This window comes from Mustela nigripes, chromosome 7 (assembly GCF_022355385.1).
Source record: "Mustela nigripes isolate SB6536 chromosome 7, MUSNIG.SB6536, whole genome shotgun sequence".
NCBI lineage: Eukaryota > Metazoa > Chordata > Mammalia > Carnivora > Mustelidae > Mustela > Mustela nigripes.
This window is the reverse complement of record NC_081563.1, coordinates 112,493,497-112,517,805: the sequence shown is the minus strand read 5'-3', so window position 1 is coordinate 112,517,805 and position 24,309 is coordinate 112,493,497. Positions and strand designations below refer to the sequence as shown.

Below are 24,309 nucleotides of genomic sequence, written 5' to 3'. Positions count from 1 at the left end.
GGTGAGTGCTGTGAAGTGTGTAAACCTGGTGATTCACAGACCTGTACCCCTGGGGATAAAAATATATGTTTATAAAAAATAAAAAAATTAAAAAAAAAAAATCCTGAGTTTGTGCTCTGTTGCTCCACCACTTGCCAGGAGCTGGCCCCTCCCCCCGCAGTCCCCTCTTCCCGTCGCTTCAGACTCACTTCTCTGCATGTCCGACCTTTCAGTAAGTGACGGGTTTTCTTTTTCTAGAATTGTTGCCCTTCTCTTCGATTTCCCATTGGATTTGTAGGTGTTCGCTATGTTGAGATAAGCTATCTAGCTGGTCTCCTGCTACCTGATGTCATCTCAGCCTGCTACTTCTCCATCATCTTGACTCCTCCCCCTATATATAACTTTTTAACCTATTTGCCATCACACTGAGATGTCCAGTACATCAAATTCCATAATAATCTTTTAACCTGAACTTTTTGACATATATGCTTACGTTTTTCATTTGCTTTTCTATTTTTTAATTTTTTAAATATTAATTTATTTTAGTTTATTCTTTTTTAATATTCATAATTCATATTCATATTCATAGAGTTAAGATTCAAGATAATACCCTTTCCCCAATCAATGCTACCCCTGTCGGAGGCAGGCCCCTGGCTAGGGCGGCCTCCGCCATTAAAAGATGGCGCCTGGCTAGTTGCCAGGTTAGGATTGCCTCGTGAGACTAAGTGGAATGCCCAAAGAGGAAGTAAACAGCATTGGTTGCTAGCAAAGTTGTTCGTTTAGGTGCACAGCCTGATTCGCTCCCTCCTGTACCCTGCTCGCTGATTGGTCATGTAAACGTATATAAGTGTGTAGACTTGCGGAAATAGAGAGAAGATACATCTGAACTGGGGCTTCTTGTCCTTGCGGGTCGAGGGCGATAAATGGTGCCGGCACTCGGGAACGCATAAAGGATTCTTGCAAGGTAATCTGCAGGTAAGCGGGGACATTAGCCACGTTCAAAAGTGGGAATTCCGCGGTAAAGCAGGGAGTAAAGGCCATGTTCAAAAGTGGGAATTCCGCGGTAAAGCGGGGAGTAAAGGTTGACTGAAGTATATGTTTGTAAAAAGTTAATGTGTATGTTAGTGTCTTTAACGTCCGCGTCTGTTGTCTGTGTGTTCATAATGGGATCTGAAGTATCTAAAGTGCAGTTGGAAGGGTCTTTAAAAGACCTGCTGAAAGCCAATGGAACTCCACTAAAAGCAAAAACTGCTCGGGCCTTATTGAATACAGTGGAAAAGGCGGCTCCATGGTTCCTAGATGAAGGCTGGCTAAACATACCTCAGTGGGACCACCTATGATCCAGGGTTTGGCCCCTGTGAAACCTATTAATGCCTCAGGGCCATATCAACCTTTTAAGTTGCCCAGGTGCACCAATAACAAGGTATGGCCACCGGAGTGGTCTGGATGTCAGAGTACCTTGCGCTCAGTTTACATCAATGAAATGCATAGGTTTATATTCACTCCACACTTTCCTACTTATAAAAATAATACCTTTACAGGGTACAATTATTCCTTTCAAAACCCTAAGCAAGGCAATCCCTCCTCTCCCTTTGATGCATGGCAGGTCTGTAACTTGCTAGGAGCATGTACTGATATCTCAGCAGTGTCCATGTTAAATGGTGGCAAATTCCTCAACTGTTCTTATAAACAAAGTGGCTCTAGTACCTTTGAGACAACAGTTAATGTGTCCTGTCCCAATAATATTACTTATCAGCCCACTCCCATATGCGTCTCGCCACCGTTCCTTTTCCTCGTAACAAATGCTAGCGAGCTAAATGATAAGTTGAATTGCACTAAGAATTGCTATCTTTCCCAGTGCTGGACTGTCACGGCCTTCAAGCTGGCTGTGATTATGCGTATCCCTACTCATGTTCCTATCCCAGTTTCCATTCCAGAGGACAAGTTACCGGTGGTGCTATCCAGAAAGAAGAGAGATTTTGGTATCACAGCCGCCGTTGTGACAGCATTGGCTATATCTACAGCACCTGCCACGGCAGCAGCAGTCTCGCTTGCTGCAACTATACCCACTGCGGAAGCTGTGAACACCCTTGCAGAAGGAACGGCGGCTGCCCTTCAAACACAGACTCAGATCAATGCACATCTGCAAGCAGGAATCCTGATAGTCAACCAGAGAGTGGATTTGGTTCAAGAACAAGTGGACATATTGGGGGCCTTTTGGAACTGGGATGTATAGCACCCTTCCCGGCAATTTGTGTAACTCCCATAGCCTATACTAATATGAGTGACTTACAGAATGTCTCCCGACAGTTCTCCCAATACTTGTGGGGGAATTAGTCTGCAGAATTCCAAAACTACACTCAGCACCTGCTACTAGGCATAACAAGGATAAATAACACCAGAGTTGAGCTTGCAACCCTCCCAGAGATAATCAAAACATTGCAAGATGTGTTAACCTTTACGAAACAATGGGCTAGCGTAATTGGTCTGATGACAATTCTCGTAGTGGGCTTGATTCTACTTGTAAGAAAACTGCAAATTTGGAGGCGACAGCAACCTAGGCAACAGCAAGCCATGGTACAGGCCTTGTTAGCCATCAAGGCTGGAACATCCCCCCAAGTGTGGCTAAGTATGCTGGATTGGTAGTCAGTGACGGGTAAGATTGGTGGGGGAAATATACCAACCTAAGACAGGACGCAGATCATTGATATCTGCCATCTGATGACGGGTAAGAATATTCCCCGCCACTGACAACCTAAGACAGGCACGATCCCTGCCATAATAGAAAAAAGAGGGAGATGTCAGAGGCAGGCCCCTGGCCAGGGTGGCCACTGCCATTAAAAGATGGCGCCTGGCTAGTTGCCAGGTTAGGATTGCCTCGTGAGACTAAGCGGAACACCCAAAGAGGAAGTAAACAGCATTGGTTGCTAGCGAAGTTGTTCATTTAGGTGCATAGCCTGATTCGCTCCCTCCTGTACCCTGCTCGTTGATTGGTCATGTAAACGTATATAAGTGTGTAGACTTGCGGAAATAGAGAGAGAGAAGATACATCTGAACTGGGGCTTCTTGTCGTCCTTGCAGGTTGAGGGCGATACCCCTATAGGTAAACCAGTTTTTAATCCCCCTTTATCTTAGGAAAATTGAGTCCTTTAACAAAGATATCAAGATACATCCAGGAAGAATCGAAATAACCTTTCTCGCCCACACTGAGAATTTACAACCACTCTCCCATTTTTTTTCTTCCACCAGTGTTTCTTTGTATTTGCTTTTGTCCTGGTAGTATATAAATCTTATACTTGGGGTTCTTTTTGACGAGATTCTCTTTTTTGTTTGTTTTTATATATTTATTTTATTTCTCTTGTCATCTACTTTTGTCAGTCTTTTTGTTTGTCTGTTTTTGTTGGTATACTTCATAAATCTTACCTTGGGGCGCATTTGGGCTGGGCCTTCTCTTTTATTTTATCTTTCTTTCTTTCTTTCCTGTTTCTCTCTCTCCCTTTTTTTTTCTTTTTTCTTTCTTTTGGATGGGGACTCTTGATTCCTCAGAAGCATTGCAGGGTGCCCCCTGCCTGCACCATGGTTGATACATTCAGCTACACATCTGTTCAGCCATCTCCCACCAAAATGAGTAGAAGGAGGAATGCCCAACAGAAGAAAAAGTTCAGAGACTGGACCTTCTGCAACAGAGCTAATGGGTATGGACATAGACAATATGACAGAAAGGGAATTCAGGCTAACAATTATCCAGGCAATAGCTAGGTTGAAGAAAGCCATGGATGACAAAATGGACTGATTAGAGCAGAAGGGAAAGCCACCAGGGATGATGTTCACAATGATCTCAATGAGTTCCAATCTAATCTAAATTCTCTAAAAGCTAGGGTAACTGAGACAGAAGATAGAATTAGTGATCTAGAGGACAAACAAATAAAGAAAAAGGATCAGGAGGAAGCCTGGAACAAAGAGCTTAGAAGCCACAAAAACAGAATTAGGGAAATAAATGCCATCATGAAACGTTCCAACATCAGAATTATTGGAATCCCTGAGGGGGAGGAGAAAGAGAGAAGAATAGAAGATATAATTGAGCAAATTCTCCATGAAAATTTTCCCAATCTCACAAATGGAGCCAGCGTTCCTGTGCTAGAGGCAGAACGATTTCCCCCCAAGATCATAGAATCTAGAAAGACCTCAAGACACCTGCTAGTGAAAATGATGAATCATAATTGTACACAGAAGCTCTTGAAAGCATTTAGGACAAAGAAATTCCTTACGTACAGAGGAAAGCCCATTAGAATAACATCATACCTGTCCACAGAAACCTGGCAAGCCAGAAAGGGCTGGAAAAATGTATTAAGGGCACTAAATGAGAAGAACATGCAGCCAAGAATACTTAACCCAGCAAGACTGACATTCAAAATGGATGGAGAGATAAAGAGCTTCCAAGACCGGAAAGGTTTAAAAGAGTATGTTACCACCAGGTCAACACTGCAGGAAATATTAAGGGGGTACTATAAAAGAGGAAAATTCCTAAGAATATCATTGAACAGAAATATATAGAGACAATCTATAGAAACAAAGACTTCACAGGTAACATGATGTCAATAAAAACGTATATCTCAATAATCACTCTCAATTTGAATGACATAAATGTGCCAATAAAATGACACAGGGTTGCAGATTGGATAAAATGACAGGACTCATCCATACCTTGTCTACAAGAGAGCCATTTCGAACCCAAGAATACACCCAGACTGAAAGTGAAGGGATGGAGAAGCATCTTTCATGGCAATGGGTCTCAGAAGAAGGCTGGGGTAGTGATTCTCATATCAGATAAATTAGATTTTAAACTAAAGACTAGTCAGAGATACAGAAAGACACTACATGATTCTTAAAGGGACTACCCACCAAGAAGATCTAACAATTGTAAATATTTATGCCCCCAATATGGGAGCAGCTAATTACATAAGAAAACTGTTAATCAAGATAAAGAGACCTATTGATATGAATACATTAATAATAAGAAATCTTAACTCACCACTCTCAGTAATAGACACATCATCCAAGCAGAAAAGCAATAAAGAAACAAGAGCATTGGGGCGCCTGGGTGGCTCAGTGGGTTAAGCCGCTGCCTTCGGCTCAGGTCATGATCTCAGAGTCCTGGGATCGAGTCCCGCATCGGGCTCTCTGCTTGGCAGAGAGCCTGCTTCCCTCTCTCTCTCTCTCTCTGGCTGCCTCTCCGTCTGCTTGTGATTTCTCTCTGTCAAATTAATAAATAAAATCTTTAAAAAAAAAAAAAGAAACAAGAGCATGAATGACACATTGGACCAGATGGACCTCATAGATATATACAGAGCATTCCACCCTAAAACAACAGAATATTCATTCTTCTCGAGTGCATATGGAACCTTCTCCAGAATAGACCACATACTGGGTCACAAATCAGGGTTCAACAGATACGAAAAGATTGAGATTACTCCCTGCATCTTAAGATCACAGTGCTTTGAAACTAGAGCTCAACCACAAGGAAAAGGTTGGAAGAAACTCAAACACCTGGAAGCTAAAGACCACCTTGCTAAAGAATGCTTGAATCAGCCAGGAGATCAAAGAAGAAATTAAACAATTCATGGAAACAATGAGAATGAAGACACTTCAGTCCAAAACTTATGGGATACAGCAAAGGTGGTCCTATGGGGGAAATACATAGCCATCCAAGGCTCCCTCAAAAAATTTGAAAAATCCAGAATACATCAACTTTCTTTACACCTTAAAGTACTGGAGAATCAACAACAAATTAAGCCAACTCCACACACAAGAAGGGAAATAATATTTATTAGAGCAGAAATCAATGAGATAGAAACTAGAGATACAGTAGAACGCATCGATGAAACTAGAAGCTGAATAGAATCAATAAGATCAATAAACCATTGGCCAAACTAATCCAAAAGAAAAGAGAGAAGGCCCTAATTAATAAAATTATGAATGAAAAGGGAGAGATCACAGCTAACACCAAGGAAATAGAAACAATAATCAGAAATTATTATCAACAGTTATATGCCAAGAGGTTAAGCAACCTAGATGAAATGGATGCATTCCTGGAAAACTATAAGCTTCCAAAACAACCAGGAAGAAACTGACAACCTGAATAGATTAATATCTAGTAACAAGATTGAAGCAGGGATCAAAAACCTCCCAAAGAAACAAGAGCCCAGGACCTGATGGATTCCTGGGGGATTTTATCAAATTTTCAAAGAAGAAATAATACCTATTCTCCCAAAGCTGTTTCAAACAATTGAAGCAGAAGGAAAACTTCCAGACTCTTTTTATGAAGCCAGCATTACCCTGCTCCCCAAATGAGGCCACGACCCCACCAAAAAGGAGAATTTCAGACCAATATCTCTGATGAATATGATACAAAGATTCTCAAAAGATCCTAGCAATAGGATCCAACAGCACATTAAAAAGATTATCCACCATGACCAGGTAGGATTCATCCCTGGGCTGCAAGGATGGTTCAACATTTGCAAATCAATCAATGTGATAGAACAAATCAATAAGAGAGGAGAGAAGAACCACATGGTCCTCTCAATTGATGCATTAAAAGCATTTGACAAAATCCAGCATCCGTTCCTGACTAAAACGCTTCAAAGTAGAGGGATAGAACTTCATAAAATATATCTGTGAAAAACCCACAGCAAATATCATCCTCAATGGGAAAAAGCTCACAACCTTCCCGTTGAGATCAGGTACACGACAAGGATGCCCACTCTCACCACTCTTGTTCAACATAGTATTAGAAGTCCTAGAAACAGCAATCAGAAAACAAAGAGAAATAAAAGGTATCCAAATTGGCAATGAAGAAGTCAAACTCTCTCTCTCCGCAGATGACATGATACTTTATATAGAAAACTCAAAAGACTCCACCCCCAAACTACTAGAACTCATACAACAATTCAATAACGTGACAGGATACAAAATCAATGTACAGAAATCAGTGGCTTTCTTATACACTAACAATGAAAACACAGAAAGGGAAATTAGAGAATCGATTCCATTTACTATAGCACCAAGAACTATAAGATACCTGGGAATAAACCTAACCAAAGAGGTAAAGGATCTGTACTTGAGGAACTACAGAAAACTCATGAAAGAAATCGAAGAAGACACAAAAAGATGGAAGACCATTCCATGCTCTTGGATCGGAAGAATAAACATTGTGACAATGTCTATACTGCCTAGAGCAATCTATACGTTTAATGCCATTCTGTTCAAAATTCCACTGGTATTTTTCAAAGAGCTGGAGAAAACAATCCTAAAATTTGTATGGAATCAGAAGAGACCCCGAATTGCTAAGGAAATGTTGAAAAAGAAAAACAAAACTGGTAGCATCACGTTGTCTGATTTCAAGCTTTACTACAAAGCTGTGATCACCCAGACAGCATGGTACTGGCATAAAGACAGACACATAGACCAGTGGAACAGAGTAGAGAGCCCATTTATGGACCCTCAACTCTATGTTCAAATAATCTTCAACAAAGCAGGAAAAAATATACAGTGGAAAAAAGACAGTCTCTTCAATAAATGGTGCTGAGAAAAATGGACAGCTATATGTAGAAGAATGAAACTCGACCATTATCTTATGCCATACACAAAATAAACTTGAAATGGATAAAAGACTTCAATGTGAGACAGGAATCCACCATAATCCTAGAGGATAACATAGGCAGTAACCTCTTTGATATCAGCCACAGCAACTTCTTTCAAGATATGTCTCCAAAGGCAAAGGAAACAAAAGTGAAAATGAACTTTGGGGACTTCTTAAAGATCAAAAGCAACTGCACAGCAAAGGAAACACTCAACAAAACAAAGAAGCAACCCATGGAATAGGAGATGATAATTGTAACTGACAGTACAGACAAAAGGCTGATATCCAGGATCTATAAAGAACTTCTCAAACTCAACACACAAAAAACAGATAATCATGTCAAAAAAATGACAGACGTCATGAACAGACATTTCTCCAATGAAGACATACAAATGGCTATCAGACACATGAAAAAATGTCATCATCACTAGCCATCAGGGAGATTCAAATGAAAACTACATTAAGATACCACCTTACACCAGTTAGAATAGCCAAAATTAGCAAGACAGGAAACAACATGTGTTGGAGAGGATGTGGAGAATGGGGAACCGTCTTACACTGTTGGTGGGAATGCAAGTTGGCGCAGCCAATTTGGAGACCAGTGTAGAAATTCCTCAAGAAATTAAAAATAGAGCTTCCCCATGACCCTGCAATTGCACTGCTGGCTATTTACCCCAAAGATACAGATGGCATCTGTACCCCAGTGTTTATAGCATCAATGGCCACGGTCGCCAAACTGTGGAAAGAACCAAGATGCCCTTCAACGGATGAATGGATAAGGAAGAGGTGGTCCATATACACTATGGAGTATTATGCCTCCATCAGAAAGGATGAATACCCAACTTTTGTATCAACATGGATAAGACTGGAAGAGATTATGCTGAGTGAAATAAGTCAAGCAGAGAGAGTCAATTATCATATGGTTTCACTTATTTGTGGAGCATAAGAAATAACACAGAGGATATGGGGAGATGGAGAGAAGGGAGTTGAGGGAAATTTGGGGGGAGATGAACCATGAGAGACTATGGATTCTGAAAAACAATCTGAGGGTTTTGAAGGGGAGGAGGGTGGGAGGTTGGGTGAGCCTGGTGGTGGGTATAATGGAGGGCACATATTGCATGGAGCACTGGTTGTGGTGCATAAACAATGAATTCTGTTACACTGACAATAAATTAAATAAAGAAAAAAAAAGAAGAAGAAGTAGGGTTGGCAGAGATGGGCACAGTGGGGAAGCAGGGACAGGCATTGTGGTGGCCCCTGGAGCCTTCTCTGTCTGAACGCTGTCCTGGGGATGCCCAGGACTCCATGCTCGGAGGAGAGAAGACACTCCCTGCCTCCATGATATCAGAGGAAAGGGATTATGATGAAAGAATGACCATGGGACTTTTATCACTTTTTTTTCAGATTACCAAATGGACATGCAAGGGGGCCACACGCTGAGATGCTACTGGGCCAGTTGCTTGGGATTCCCAGAGCTTATGGAATCCACAAGCATGTGCTCATTCCTGAGGCTCATCCCATCCCAGTCTCACCAAGCTGCACTCTTGCTGATGTAGAGGCTCAAAGACATGGCGTGGAATGAGGTTAGAGTTTTTGATGTGGTGATTATTTTTGTCTTCGAGGATGGAAGGGGCTCCATCACCATGTTGATGAGACACTAGATGTGGCAAGGTCCCAGGCTTGACCTTGGGCATGGGGGATTTCCTCACCTGAGTCCATCTCAAAGCAGGCTGACAGCTGAGGGCTATCTCCTGAGGCCTGGTGTATCACAGAATGCACCACCATCTGCAGAGCCCTATCCACCTCAATTGCTTGGGCACAGGACATGGATTAGCTTCATCCACCACTGAGGTCTTAAAGCTACCCTACCTCAAGCATGCAGAGTTCCCTGACTCCACCTGATCTAACCTGGGCTTCACTAATTGAAAATATATAGAGTGAATATCATGGGGGACTGAGAAGCAGGTTGTTCTGGGATCTCTGAATGCCAGGCATTGGAGTGAGCTCTAGCAAGGACAGAGGACAGAGAAAGGAAGAGGAACCTTAGACCTATGAAGTAACATAAAATCTGGGTATAGAAACGCAGACATCTCCCCACCACACATTTCCTTGAATTGCTCTCCAAGGGGGTGCAAGAGGCAGAGATCCAGCTGAGGACAAGATGTTGACATTTATAGAATGTCAACCTTATAGAATGTAGACCTTATAGATGTCAGCCTTATAGAATGTCAACCTTATAGAATAAGGTTACATTTTTGGAACAGTTTTACATTTAGAGAAAAACTGAGACAATCACACAAAGTTCCAATATATAGGTGCATACAGTTTCTCCTCCTTATAGCATTTTACAGTAATTTGTTTCATCTGTTATAATTAGTGAACCAATATTGGAGCATTGTTATTAACCAAAATCCATAGTTTGATCTTGTCTTATCTTCAGCCATTATAATAAAACAGCGTGAGCTGGATGCCTTGAAACAACAGGAACTTATTTCTCATAGTCCTAGAGGCTGGAAGTCTGAGATCAGGGTGCCATGATAGTTGGGTTGTGATGAGATCTCTCTTTGAAGTTGCAGACTGCCAACTACTTGTATTTTCACCTGGTGGATGGAGTGAGGTGGCTGTCTGGTCCCTTTTCATGAGGATTCTACCCTCATGACCTTATTATCTGCAAAGTCCCCACCTCCAAATCCCATGAGCATTGGAGAGGTACAAGTATTCAGTCCAGAAGAGATTTCCTTAGTTTTCACTCTATGTCCCTTTCTGTCCCAGAATTCCATGCAGGATACCACATTACATTTTCTTGTCATGTCTCTCTAGGCTCCTCTCAGCTGTGAGAGCTTCTCGGACTGGTATATGGTGGAATGTCCCTCATTGCAATTTGTCGAATGCTTTTCTCATACACAGACTGGGGCAGTGGTTTGGGGAGGAAGGTCACAAGAGGAAAAGTGTTGTTTTCATCACATTATATCAGGGAGCATACTCTGGCCGTGGTTTATGACTATTGGTGAACTCGTGATGATGTGGCTGGACTGTATTTGTCAGGTGTTCCCTCTGTAGTTTAATTAGGTTATGAGCTGTGGGAACACAGAGTGAGAGAAAGGAATTGATATTTTATACAGGGTGGTTTATGAAAGGTACTTTTTAATAAGGTGATGTTTAAACAGAAAATAAGAGAGGGAGAGAGCGTCATGCAGATCTTTAGGGGAAAGAAGCAGAGGAAAGACACAGTTTGACCCCATTGCCATAGAATCACTGTAGCTGAAACTGGAGAGCTGTAAGAGACAAAGAATGGCCCAGGAAGGAGTGCTGTTGGCCAGGACCAGGGAGCAGGCTTGGGGTAAGCATTGTACAGATTCTGGGTGGAGCTCACTGGTTTTGGGAGGAGGCTTGCACTCACACTTGAGAGTTTCTCAGGAATTTTATAAGACAGTTGATAGACACTGTTAGCTTGTCATTGGTCACATTGGGAGTGTTGACACCACGGAAGTCTACAAGTACTACAAATCAGGATATTTTTCCTTTCCCTGAGTAGACTGCTTCACATTTACCATCAGGCCACTGCACACAGCATTCTGAAGGCAGAATTGAATATGAGATATAAAGTAAGAAAACCAAGGATGGCTCCAGACTTCTGGACTGCCAGCTCATGTACATGAGCAGTGGGGCTGGGAAGAAAGAAGGTGACAGAAGAGCTAGTGTTCCCATCACAAGGAGGAGGGTGTTTTGTCCTTGGGACTAAGGAGTAGGACATGAAGGTAAAGAGGAAAGAGAATCATTTCTCTTCTTCAAACCAGGAGGAGATTCATTTTATTTAAGACCCAGTGAAGAACCTCACAAAGCCTAGAATGTCTGGGGGTTGGCAGAAATAACTCCCAAGAACATGGATGTAAGCATGCAGTCCATGCCCACAGTCCCCAGATGATGAATGAGAGACACCTGGTATGTGTAGGTGGGACTCTTTTCTCATATTTAGGCAGATACCCATGCATCAGTCCCCAGAGCAAGTTCCCACGGCCCCTCTGAGGACTTGGTATTAAGACCGAGCTCTGAGGTCATCAAGGATTGTGAGAAGGAGCAGAAGGGACTGTGGGCAGGTGAGTCTCTGGAAGAAGCAAGGTATTTGGGGCAGAATTGGGAAGCTTCTCAATGTTCCTTGTCCTTGGCTGCACCCCTCAAGGACTGAAGGAGCAGAAACTGAGGGTGACATGTAGTAGGAGAGAAAGGGAGGAGCTGTGGGACCCATGTTCACAGTTGATTATGGGCACAACATTCAAGAAATGTTCCCAACGTGTTTCTTATGTCCTTGGTGCTATTTTCCTCCTGGGACACCTGTTGTAAAAGGACAGGCAGCCCCTGCTAGAGGACTCTGCCACTTAAGCCTCCCTCCCTTAGGGCTTGATCCCCTCTCTCCATCCCCTCCAGTATCTCCCACAAAGGATCAGATTGGAAAAAATCTTCAGAGCAGCCCTATGGTACATGTCAGGATTCTTCTAAACACAGACATCTTGTGCCCAAAGGAGCCTCAGTTCTCCGTTATCTAGTGATGCTCTCCAAGTGATCCTCCCACCCAGCTGCCTGTCGTTCAGCTTCTCTGCCCACTTCCTTCCCAGAATCCCTAGGACTCTGTCCACACTCTTTGACAGCCATTGACCCTGCCCATATTTTATAGGCTAAATGCCCCCTCCCCCAACACCTCAGGGAGCCTGGACCCCTGAGACTCCCGAGGGTATCAAGGGAGGTATGTCACATGCTCTTTACTGCAGGTGGGAGCTGACCCTGTGTGACCTGTGGGCTTCCCCTTTTCCTGACGTGGCTCTTTCTGGAACTAACTGTGCCTGCTCTCCCTGACCCATAACTTACAATCGGGTGCTTGCTTCCTGTGGACATAGATAGCAGAGACAGTGATGAGCAGCAACAGCTTCGGGCCCAGGGTGAGAGCCATCAGGAATGGAGTAAATGGCCTTGACTCTGGAAAAGAAGGGATAGGAAGCATCATCAGAGTGGGGCACCCTGGAGTCCATTCCCTGGGTCCTCCACTTACACTATCTGAAGCGACTCAGTCTTATCAACACTCTGAAGCTCATGAATTCTTCCCCTGCTCAAGGCAGAATTCGGGGTTAGACATTCATCACCTCACTCACCCCTTTCTTACTGCCAAGTGTCCTTCTTGAGGGAAGAGGTGGGGAGAACGAGCACTCCACAACAGGTAAGTTTGGTTTACTGACTTGGTCATCACACCCAGTGGGGCAGGTCACACAGCCTCTTTCTGATGAGCCAACAGTCTCCTAGTTTACAGAGGGTGGAGAGATGAAGTGGCTCAGACCCAGGGAACCCCCTCACTGATGGCCTGCAGGATGACTCTGAGACCTTGTCTTTGGACCAGGAAAAAGCCAAACTCTCTGGGCCATAGGGACAAATGTCTGCCCGGCCTCAAAGAGTGAGAACAGATATCACGGTCATTGAGGGGCAAGGCTGTTCTGCTTTGCTCCGTGCACATGGATGACTCCCATGTATAGAGGTGAGGAGGGAGTCCTCGGGATGACCTGACCTCAGGAGACCTGTTGGCTGGACAATATCCTGGGGAATCAAGGAAATGGGGTCTAATGCTCAGGAGAGTTTCAAACACAATCAGGCCACCTGAACCCCATTGCCACTTTCAGCTGACATCTGTCTCTTGGACATAGACTGTTGATCTGGAAGGACAGCTTCTGATATTTTTACTTTATACAATGACCCATTTTGTTTTTATATTTGAATTTTAAAAATCCACATATTTTTGGGAATATATAGAGTAATCTTAAAAGAAGGAGTAGGTCCTCAGCATATTTGCCCTAGCATGTTAGAGGATGACAGGTCTCTGCTTTGGGGCTGCTGGACTTTTTCTGAGTTGAAAGAAATTGGCCATGTTTGTACCTGTTTCTAGAGGAGAGCTAGCAGTAGAAGGCTTGAGGAAGTGAGGGTACAGAGAGTAAACCATTCCTCTCCATTTAAAACAACTCACAAAGAGCAGGCAGCTTGCTTGTTCTCTGTCTGAGGCTGAGTCTTGCCGTCCTGAATTGTGTCAACATCTCTCTTTGCCAGTCCTACTTCCTTCGCTCTCTCATGCAGGTGAATCGGGCAGCAAGCAAACCACAGTGAGCTTTCTCTCTTCTCTTATCATCTGAGAGTCTCCTTCCTGGGTCACCTGATGTGTGGAGTTTATCTGGTTGGGGTCTGGAAAGCCAACTCTAATGGGCCCATTTGGACTGGGGTCTCTTTCTGCAAGCTGGTCATGAGGCCCCCAGCCCTGTGGGAGTTAGAGCAGGGTAGGTGTTGGCTTGCCCTGCCCTTGTCACTGCTGAAACCTCACCGTGGTGACCTGGGCTGGTGTAAGCAGAGGAGGGGAGTATTCTGGCATTCTGATGACATGATAATTACAAGAACTACGGGTTGGGTGGCTCTTGCTGGGCATTAACCTTCGGAGAAAGACAGTGCAAAGTGAAGACTGATCACATGTGAAAGGTTATGTGTGAATGTCAGGGGACTTCGCAACAGTGCAGACTCTTACCTCCTAGAGCTGGAGGGCAGAAAAAGCTGAGAACACAGTTGCGTCCAACATAAACATAAGAGTATCAGTGCTACAGAGAGCTGAATTCTCAGCTACACTGCACCTACTGTGCTGGAGTAGGGCCCTGATATGGAAATATGGGAGATGGATACTGAGATGTGGGATAGGGTCAATGGGGCTGAACATTTCAAAGCCCTCTGGGCACTTTGTAATGGGCTGCTGAGTACAAGACAGAGGCTTAACTACTCATCTCCAAATATAGCCTCTCAACCCAAAGGAAAAACAACAAAAGGACAGTATATTCTATGGAAAACTGGCTCTTGGTAGTCCTTGAAGAGCAATGCCCAAACTGCAGAATCTCTGGAGACAAAAGAGAAAAATCTCCACGTCCAAATGCACATCCCCTTATGCCTTTCCCCTCCCACCTCCACCACACCCAGGAAAGGGCAGGAGATGGTGCAGACTCATCTATCTCTCCCACCTCTCCTGGCTCAGTAGAAGCCTGCCCCCTGGAACTCATGTGAGGTCCACCCATGGAGGGCTCTGAAAGGTGGAAGAGGAAGGCAACTGGGCTAGTTGCTTCCATTCTGGAGGAGGAACCTACACCAGGTATCCTGGATCCACACTCCCAATGTCCCAAGCCCAGAGGAGGCCCAGCGGTGGTATTCGAACAAAGAAAAGTCTAGACTTGATAATGTTTTTCCCATTCCAAAAAAAAAAAAGAAAAAATGAGGAGGAGCAAAATAAGCGCAAAGCAAGAGAAGGAAATAAAAAAAGAGAGAAAAGGCAAAGAAATTAACAATGAACAATAGAGAATATCACTGAAATGAATGTGGGTTCTTTGAGAAGACTGATAAACTTGAAAAACTTCCATCAGTTGTGATAATGAAAAAAAATGAGGATTGACACATTTCCAATATCAGAGATGAAATGGGATGCCCAACAGACACCACAAGGATTACTAGGTAATATTATGAGAAGCTCTATGTGCAGAAATCGGACAACTCAGAGAAAAAGACTGAATTTTTCAAAAGCTCAACCTACCACAAGCATCCAATATGAAATGAAGAATTTGAGTAGACCTAGCTATTCAGATTCTATTCAGAGCAACAAGAGAATCATGGAGACCCAGATGTTTCATAGGAAATATCTTTGAAGCATTTACAGGTTGAATTAAAACCAAGTTAGGTCCACACAAAACATACTAGGAATTATTGCTAATTTTACTAAGAGTGTAATAGTACTGGTTTTATAGAAGGAACCATGTCACTAGTCACATGACCACACAAGCATGGACTCCATTTGGAGCTGGATGTGGATCCATGACTAAGTCATTAGTGGACACAATTAAACAACTTCTGCATACCTCTAGTTTTAAGGGAAATCGTTTCTTTTCCCCTTCCTATCTCTAGTCTCCTGGGCAGCAGTGACATGAACCCTCGGTGGCCCAGTGTTGACCCAGGCAAGAGGACAATGTCATTGGGCATGTTAGAAGGAACATGGACCTCTGAAAGATCTTCTGGAACAAAGACTCCTGGAAAACTGGCTTGATGTTACACGAGAGAGAAATAAGGATTGTTTTAGTTGTAGAAAGGGGCCTCTGTAGTTTTTGGGACAATGCTCCCCTGCCATATTTAATCCCCCCCCTTTTTTAACAGGTTGCTGGTCCATCTTCACGGACTCAGGTTTCCCTGGAATAGCTTAGCTCCTCAGCCGGCCTAAGGGCAGGAAATATTCACCATCTGTTCCTCATTGCTCCCTGAGTCCCTTCTGTAAAATTCTAAGTCAGAGGGTTGGTTAAGCAGGAAAAGAGACCAAAAATGAATTGGAATTGGCATAAAGTGAATGTGCTTTGAGCGATCATGACTATTGCTAGCCTGCTGTCACAAATAAAGGGAGAGAAGAGACCCCAGGTGTGAAAACACACAGTCACCCAGGAGCCTGGTCAAGATACAAAACTCCAGGTCTTCAGGGTCCCTTCTCGAATTTCAGAGTGGCAAGTGCAGACATTTTTCATGGTGATGATGGAAAAGCATAGAAGCAATAGAGACCATGCTAGGTGGGAAATAACAGCGGGAAGGGGGTGTCTGGACAGGCATGGTGACTTAATTGTGGTCAGGTGAGGAAAGAGGGAGCAAGAATCCTTGCGCAGGATCACTGAGGCCTCACCCTGGTTATTATGGGTTTCCTGGTCCTTCTGGTGGGCAGAGGCCACGAGGGTATGGTTTCTGGTGACCGGGGGCTGCCCGTCATGCTGCACCAGGCAGGTGAACACCACGTCTTCCCTGTGGGCAGATGAGTTCACCAGGAGCCAGCTTGTCCAGTTAAAGGTCCCATCCTTGTTCTCTACGAGGTTCGAGGCCCTTGAGGCCATTTCTGTTCGGGACACGTTGCTGTTCTCCAGCCAGGTCAGCTGGAGGCGCTGGGGGTAGAACTTCTTCACTTGGCAAGTGACTTTCACCTGGTCCCCTGACGCGGTCTGCTGGGAAACCTCCAAGGTGGGCGGAACTGAAACAGTACAGGGCAGAAGCTCTCACCTCATGGAACAGATGGACCATGGGGGAGGGGCTCGAGAAATTAGGTCCCCCCACACAGCAAGGGAGTCACCCAGAACAGAACTAGGCATGCAGCTGGTGCACAAACACTGAGTTTTTGCATGTGAATGAGATCCCTAAGCACAGTGCCCAGCACACAGTAGGTGTGCAAGGATTGATGGCTCCTCATAGGCTAAGAATGAATGAAATCAAGAGACAGCCCCACACATACATTTGGAACAGAATAACTGTAGCAAAACAAATGACCTCACCAAGCACACAGTGGCATGTAGTACAGCAGGTGCTCAATAATTGGAATTGCTACGGTAAAGTAAGGGAAACTACCAAGCGCAGTGCTTGGTACATGGTAGGTGTTCACCCCGTAGTGGCCATGGAAACAGTAGGAGGTGACGGCACATCTAGGTGCAGGTGACCTGGAGGGTCTGCCAGGGGTCAGACTCCAGGGAACAGAGGGCCTGGAGCAGGAAGCGGGGGGGAGGGGTAGGCTCAGAGACCTGGGGGCCGGACCTGGGCTGGGGCTGGCGGGGAGTGACATCTACCTCTGAGGACCTCAGACATGTTGGCAGTCCCACGAAGAGGAGGGACCCCCTGCAGGGTCACGTGGGTCACCTCACAGATGACCTGGGAGCGAACGTCCCCCGGGGCCAGCACCAGTCTGGTTGTGCTGGAGATACTGTAGGACGTTCTGTTTCCCTCTGGGTCCACGCTGGTCTGGGAGGCTGCCAGCTCATTCCCGTTTCTGAACCATCTCAGGGTGATGTTTCTGGGGGAGAAGCCGCGGGACTTGCAGGTGAAGTTCACTGTCTGCTCCGGCGAGGCCCTGGCCGTGGGGCCGGACACCACGGGGAGAGAGGGTTTGGCTACAAGAGAAACATTTGTGAACAGTGAGCATGACTGTGGTCCTCAGCGCTCAGGAACCTGTAGGGCGCTGTGGAGAACCCGCCACCCTTCTGAGAGTGTGCGGAGGGCGGTGTCTTCTCCTCCTTGCACAGAGGAGGCCCTGACGTTCCAGAGCTGAACTCTGACTCAGGGGTAGGGCCCAGATGCAGTTCTAGGCTTGAGTTCAAATCACCCCCTCACTTCTCTGCCAGGTGACTTCCCACCAATCTGGGCACAGGAAAGACGTTTCTGATGGGTCTGACTGTTGGCATCAACCGTTCCTAGCTGCCTCTCTGCAAACGTCACTGAGGTCAGAGAACATATGCAACAGACTGTATAGTGAACAGGGACCCCTAAAGAGGCCAGAAGTGGGCTGGCCAGCTGACCACAATGGGGCTGTGGCACGGCGAGGCTCTTCTTCTGTGACATGGGACAAGAGGCACTTCTCCTTACCGGGATTGCAGGAAGGGGCAAGTAAGGGAATGCAACTGGTTCTGCTTGAAATTTATCACTGGAAATGCAGATGGAAAAGAGCAGATGAATCAGAAAGTGGCTGACAGTAACCTCAGTCTCATTATAGTGCTAAAATCCCCCTCTGAATATTCATCTGCAGCCCTAATATATAGAGCCTACTTGCCCCTGTTCGGCATCATGGCTTTGGAAATTATTCCCTGTGATCCTTTACCTGTAAAATAAAGACAACGTTGTGAGGAAACTCCCCCAGGGTGGTCTCTGTCTCTCTCTCACCTAGGAGCCAAGCTCCTTTGGTCCAGTTACAATGGGACTGCTCTTTACCGGGGAGACTTCCTGTGGCCTCCAGCTGTTTCATCCACAACAGAATAAATGTCCCACCTTCTCCAGCCCGAAAGTGACAGCCACCCTCCTTTTCCATCTGACATTCTCACTGAAAACGGTTATGGGGAGGGCTCCCTCCGGGTGTCCAGACATGTTGACTCGACAACAACAGAGGGAAGATGTCGGGTCCTGACAGCTGAGTCTAGAATGTGAACTCTCGCTCTTGGAGCCGAACACCCTCCAAGATGTGCCTCAGTCATCCTTAGTGGGCAGAGCCAGGAATGGGGTGCCCAGTGTTGCTGGGATTGCGGGTCCCTTCTTCTCTGTCCAGGCCGGTGTCCCAGGCTGCTCAGTGAAGGAGCAACACCACACAACAGTGGAAAGACTCTGGATCCTGTTACTCGTGAGAAGCCGTGTCCTCCAGGAACAGGCTCGACACTTCACCAGATGTTTGCATACCTGTCTGATCTGGGGGTTCAAAGCTAGCCCACCTCTTCCCATGTTTTCTTAATGTTTACTGCTGACAAAGAGAACCATACAAGATTTACAAGAGTTTCAAGGAGAGGGTGGGCACTTTCACCCACTTTGGCTGGTGCGGAGAGTGTGCAGAGAGCAGGGCTGTGAGTCAGGCTGTGGCTCACTTCCCTGCTCAGGCCGGGTCTTCTGAGCCTCGGTGTCATCTGTAAATGGGCTGAGATGGTCCCTCCAGCTTCGTCCATTCTCAACCAGGGCAACCCTGTGTGGGTAGCTTGGGGAAGAGGAAGGAGAGCTCTCCCAGGAGGAACAGATCTGCCCAGTGCTGGAGCCACCTACTAGTTCTGGTGCCCAGGCAAGGAATGTACAACTGGGAACTCCTGTAACACCTGCACAATCAGGATAAAACCACCCGCATGCCTATGTCCAGGAGCTGAGGGGAGACTCAGTGTTCTTATGGAAGTCAGTCCCTGAATTACATGATGCTTTTTGGACAGATCCGCCACAAGTGGCAGCCTCTGGCATCTTCTCCATCCTGGGCTCTCAGCATAAACAGTGAGTTTATACCCCTTCTCACTGTGATTCTTCTACGTTGAAAGAGAGACATGTCCCACCTCCCTGCCCTGGGTACATTCGTCCACAGGAAGGGAAGGGAATGTGAGCTTCATGAGAAAGGAGCCCTTGCCTGTTTTGTGCCCTGTTTCCCCTGCAGGCACACAAGAGACTGCACACAGTAGTAACACAGTAAGTGTTGAGTTAGAGAAGAGTCAGCCACATGGCAGGGACACTCTCTGGAGGCAGGAGTAAGACTGGGTCATGTGATGGGCCAAATCACTCAGAGTGTAAGTCCCTCATCCCTGGATCCAGAGAGCTGGTCAGGATTGAAAAAGGCAAGAATTATGGATCCACAGACTGGGGTTCTATTCTTTCCCACCATTTATCAGGGGCGTTGAGCAAGCATCAGGACCTCTCCAGGCCTCTCCTTCCCTGAATCATGGCAGCGGCTGAATTCAGGGACATCCACCACAACGCCTGATTCTTAGCTGTTGGTCAGACAATGGAGGGCATTCTTATTGTCTTGTTGTGACAACCAAGGGACAAGAAGGCCCAGGCCGTACTCACCACTCACAGTGACCTGGGTGCCTGGTCCAGACTTAAACTCCACATCATCAGGGGTCCCCTTCTGGAACTTCACACAGTAGTAGGTTCCGGTGTCTGCTGGGGTGATGTTACTGATGCGGATGGAAAAGTCCATGTTGTTTCTCCTTGTGGTGTCTGAAGCATTTGTTACTCGGGGAAAGTGGCCTCCCTGGAAACTGAAGATTAACTCCCGGCCTGGCCCTGTCCCCCTGAACCACTGAGTCGGCCCTGTGGGGATCAGGGAGGTCACGGTACAGCGCAGAGTGGCTGTCTGTCCGGCTGCAACAGACACTGACTTGTCAGGCTGGATCACCTGCAGCCCTGCCTCACCGGCCACACCTGGAGGGAAAAGAGAGCAGTCGTCTCCTCATCCTGCAGTGATCCTGCGCATCTCCTCATGTGTTTACGCACAACAGCTCCCTGACTGAGTGCACACCGGGAGCAACCCTTCCCCCGAGCCTGTAACTGGAGACCCCATCACAATGGAGAAAACAAAGACACAGAGAGGCTCAGTGATGTGGCATAGAGCAGGTTTGACTTTGCAGGTGGATTTCCTGCCTTGGTGACTAGCTCATCTCTGGAGACATCGAGAAACAGTAACCCTTTTCTTCTTACGTGAAGAGTCCTCAAAACCAGGCAGGGACAGAAATCATAGAAGCAGGCTGCTGGTGCATCACACACACACCCAGTGTTCTTTTCCATTTCTTAGCTACTCCTCAGGGAGGAAATTTGTGGTTCACCGTTGCAGAGTGTGAGCTGGTAAAACCCATGCACTTAGCGGTACTTGCAACCAAACATGCCTCCTAAGGAGGGCACGAGCTATTACAGGCACATCCTGTGTGTGCCAAGAACATCGTGTACTTTGATTTCTAGGTCTGGAGAAGACTGGAGTCAGGAAGCTGAACTGCTAGGAGGAAAATGGAAAGAAACAGGAATGCACCATGGAGGGAGACATGGAGGGAAAATGGGAGGGGAGACGGAAGAGGATTAGGTGGTCTTGAGGAGCCAAGGAAAGGTGAAATACCTACCATTTGTGTATCTATATACCTCCTATTTCTATTTTTGCCCACACCTTGCCTCTCAGCTATGCTATGTATGTCCAAACACCGTTCGAACTTTTTCTTAGCTAGAAGTAAACCTCTCACAGCTAACATGTCCTAAACTGAACTCAGTTCCCCACATATCCTTGCACATCTCAGCGGAGACACCTTTATTTTCCCGGATGCTTATGGTCCTGACCCTTGGGTGCCTTTTTTTCCCCACCTCAATTCCTATGCTAATGGCTAAAGACTCCCCTACTGCAGGCACCCGCAGGCTGACCTCTTCCTCTTCCTCTCCTGGCTGCTGTCTTGCTGCAAACCAGTTTACCTTGTTCACATGGAAGCACTGAGCTCTTGAGGGCTCTAGCTACTTCTCTCTGTCCTGTGGTCCTCCATTCTCAACCAAATGCTAGAATGAAACTCGTGTCAGATCGTGTCACTTCTGTCTTCAAAACCTTGCAATAGCTACCATTTCATTCAGAATAAAAGCCTGAATCCAAGGGGTGTTAGAGAGGAGACTGGAGTTGGGAGAAATTGGAAGGGGAGGTGAACCATGAGAGGCTATGGACTCTGAAAAACAATCTGAGGAGTTTGAAGTGGCGGGGGGGTGGGAGGTTGGGGTACCGGGTGGTGGGTATTATGGAGGGCATGGATGGCATGGAGCACTGGGTGTGGTGAAAAAATAATGAATACTGTTTTTTTGAAAATAAATAAATTAATTTATTAAAAAAAAAAAAAAGCCTGAATCTTTGAACAGAGCAGAGGATTCTGTCTCATGCTGTTCCCAATGCTGTTCAAGGAGGCTCTCCCCCCAGAAAATCACATGGCTCACTCCATTGCCTTCTTACTATCTTTGCTCCACGCTACCTGTTTAAATATATCCCACCCTGGCAGTTCTCCCATTGTCGTATCCAGCTGCACTGTCATGTTTTTTCTGTAATGTTCATCACTCTCTGTACCTCTGTTATTTACTGATCTATTGCGTCTATTGTTTCCTGTCCTTTCCTCCACTATGATACAACTTCTAAAAGGTCAACTATTTTGTGTCTTTTATTCATCAACATGCCCTATGTTAATATAACTGTTCTTGTCGCCTAGTAGGTATATAGTTAATATTTGTATAATGTGTGAATTGCCCAATGAGACCCCTTTTGGAGACCATGAAGTCTATTTTCAGTGGAGAGTTTCTCAGGACATTATATCAGAAGCCGAGTTTTCTACATAGATGACGTGGAGGAAACAAACACTTGCATATACCCAGAACTCAGAATACAGAAGCACTTGAGGGAAGCAAACCACAAATATTCCTTACCACACCACCCCCTTCCCCACACTGATTGGAAGATCTGCAGAAATCTCATGGGATCGACCTAGGGTCATAGGGTTTGAAAAGAGCAATGGTTAGACCTGTGAGATCTAGAATCAGACTGCCTGGGTTCCAATCCTACCTTCTCACTTATACTCAGTGGCCTTGGCCCTTTCTGTGCCTTCTTTTCTTATCTGCAAGGTAGGGGTGACAAGAATGTCTCCCTTGGATACAAAGATTACATGACATAATGGACATAGACATTTCCAGGTATGTGTGTGGCACATCGTTAGTGTTCAGGAATTTGGAAAGTTATCACTCATGAGGATTTCCTGAGGCACGGAGGCATCAGTGGACACCAGATAACTGGGATTGGGATATGAAAGTGGATATAATTACAGATGCAGATCACACAGGCAAGAATCCCTGAATTTTTGACGCTTCTTTCCTCAGCCACTTGAATCCAGCATGGAGGCATTTCCAATGTAGCAATGCACAAGGTTCTACTCATTTTACCAAGAGAGAATTTCATTTTTAATTTAAGAGCTTGGTGAGGGGTGAGAGGTAGGTTTAGAGAATTAAAGAAGTAGGTGAGTAGCTCAGAGACAGGGATCCAAACATAGTTCTAATGTGCATTTCACGTAGACTGGCTGCATTATGAGGAGAAAAAGCAAAGTGTTTTCCAAAATCCCATGTGTGTGTGCACATGCATGTGTGTACCCCTCCCCTATGCCCATTCCTATGCATGCACGTGCATGCACACACACACAGAGGTAAGTGCATTCCCTGTATATGTACAATGTGGCCCAGCATGCTAGTATAGAGATTTTTTTGAGGATTAAGTGAAATTATAGTACATGTTAAAATTCAGTAACAATTTGGCACCTAGGAAACATGCAGCACGTCATTAACAAGAGTTTGTGAGTACACGCAGCACAGTGGAATTCTGAAGTCCTCTGCGTGTGATACGTGATGGCTCTTCTACTGTTTGCCTCTCTGTGTTTCTGATGTTTCTGCACTTGGCCTCCACTGAGGATCTAGGCAGCATAACATGGTTAACAAGATGAACTGTGGAGCTGAGTGGGCTGGACATGAACCTGAGCTGCTCCAGGGACTTAAGTAGGTGACTCCGGGCTGGTTACTCTCTCTGCCTCCCCATCTGCAATCAGGAGTACAGTCAGAGCTATCAGGCACGGATGTTGTGAGGATTAGATCAATGAACATACACAAAGCTGTCATTGTTACCCATTGAAGCATTGATTCTTTGGATGCCAGTGGTAACCAGCTATAAGTGATGGATCCCCAGAGGAAATGCTCGGATTCCTGATTTCAAGCTCAGATGAGACTCAGCCCTTGGCTTTCTGTGGAGGGTGTGGGTAGCATACACGTGGAGGCCCTACATGCCCAGGGACAGGGAGTGGTTGAGGAGGCAGGGAAAGGGGAGTCTCCCTCAAAGCAATGCTCACCTGTGAGTCCCAACAGCAGAACCAGCAGCAGGTGAGGAGATGAGCAGGGTCTGGAGGCAGGGGCCCACATGGTGGAGGCCTAATGATCCCGCTCTCTGCAAATGTGTGTGCTGGGGTGATGGGGCCTCTGTTCTGTGGAGAGGAACAGCCCGCCCCTCTGGTGCTGGAAGAGGAAGGAAGCATCTATAATGCAGTCACACAGCTGTGAGGCAGCAATTTGCTTCTGGATTGTGAAACAGACGTCAGGCAGAGAGGCCTCACATGGTGTTAGGGATCTCTTCTTCCATTTTGGGTTGTGTGTGTGTTTTCTTTATTTGAATCTATTTATTTATTTATTTATTTATTTATTTATTTATTTATTTTCAGCATAACAGTATTCATTCTTCTTATGTTTTGGGGGTTTTTTTGTGTGTGTTTTTTTTAAATTCTTATCATGTTATGTTAGTTACCATACAGTACATCATTAGTTTTTGATGTAGTGTTCCA

At 45.6% G+C, this 24,309-nt stretch overlaps 1 protein-coding gene across 3 annotated transcripts in view; it reads right to left on the bottom strand.

The window, feature by feature from the left end:
• Positions 1-23,942, bottom strand: part of LOC132021790 (signal-regulatory protein beta-1-like) — a 39,519-nt gene extending 15,577 nt beyond the window's left edge. Inside the window, exons 1-6 of one of the 3 annotated variants that reach the window (XM_059406674.1) lie at positions 23,824-23,942; positions 19,994-20,350; positions 17,263-17,583; positions 16,338-16,676; positions 12,482-12,589; positions 9,921-10,695 (exon numbers count right to left, since the gene is read on the bottom strand). In XM_059406674.1, coding sequence (XP_059262657.1) covers positions 10,589-10,695; positions 12,482-12,589; positions 16,338-16,676; positions 17,263-17,583; positions 19,994-20,350; positions 23,824-23,893 — 1,302 coding nt within the window. In that variant the 5' untranslated portion in view covers positions 23,894-23,942 and the 3' untranslated portion in view covers positions 9,921-10,588. Of the gene's footprint in view, positions 1-9,920; positions 10,696-11,422; positions 11,951-12,481; positions 12,590-16,337; positions 16,677-17,262; positions 17,584-19,993; positions 20,351-23,823 lie in introns of those variants that run through there. The other 2 variants (XM_059406675.1, XM_059406677.1) reach the window with 2 other exon arrangements.
• Between the last annotated feature and the right edge of the window lie 367 nt (positions 23,943-24,309).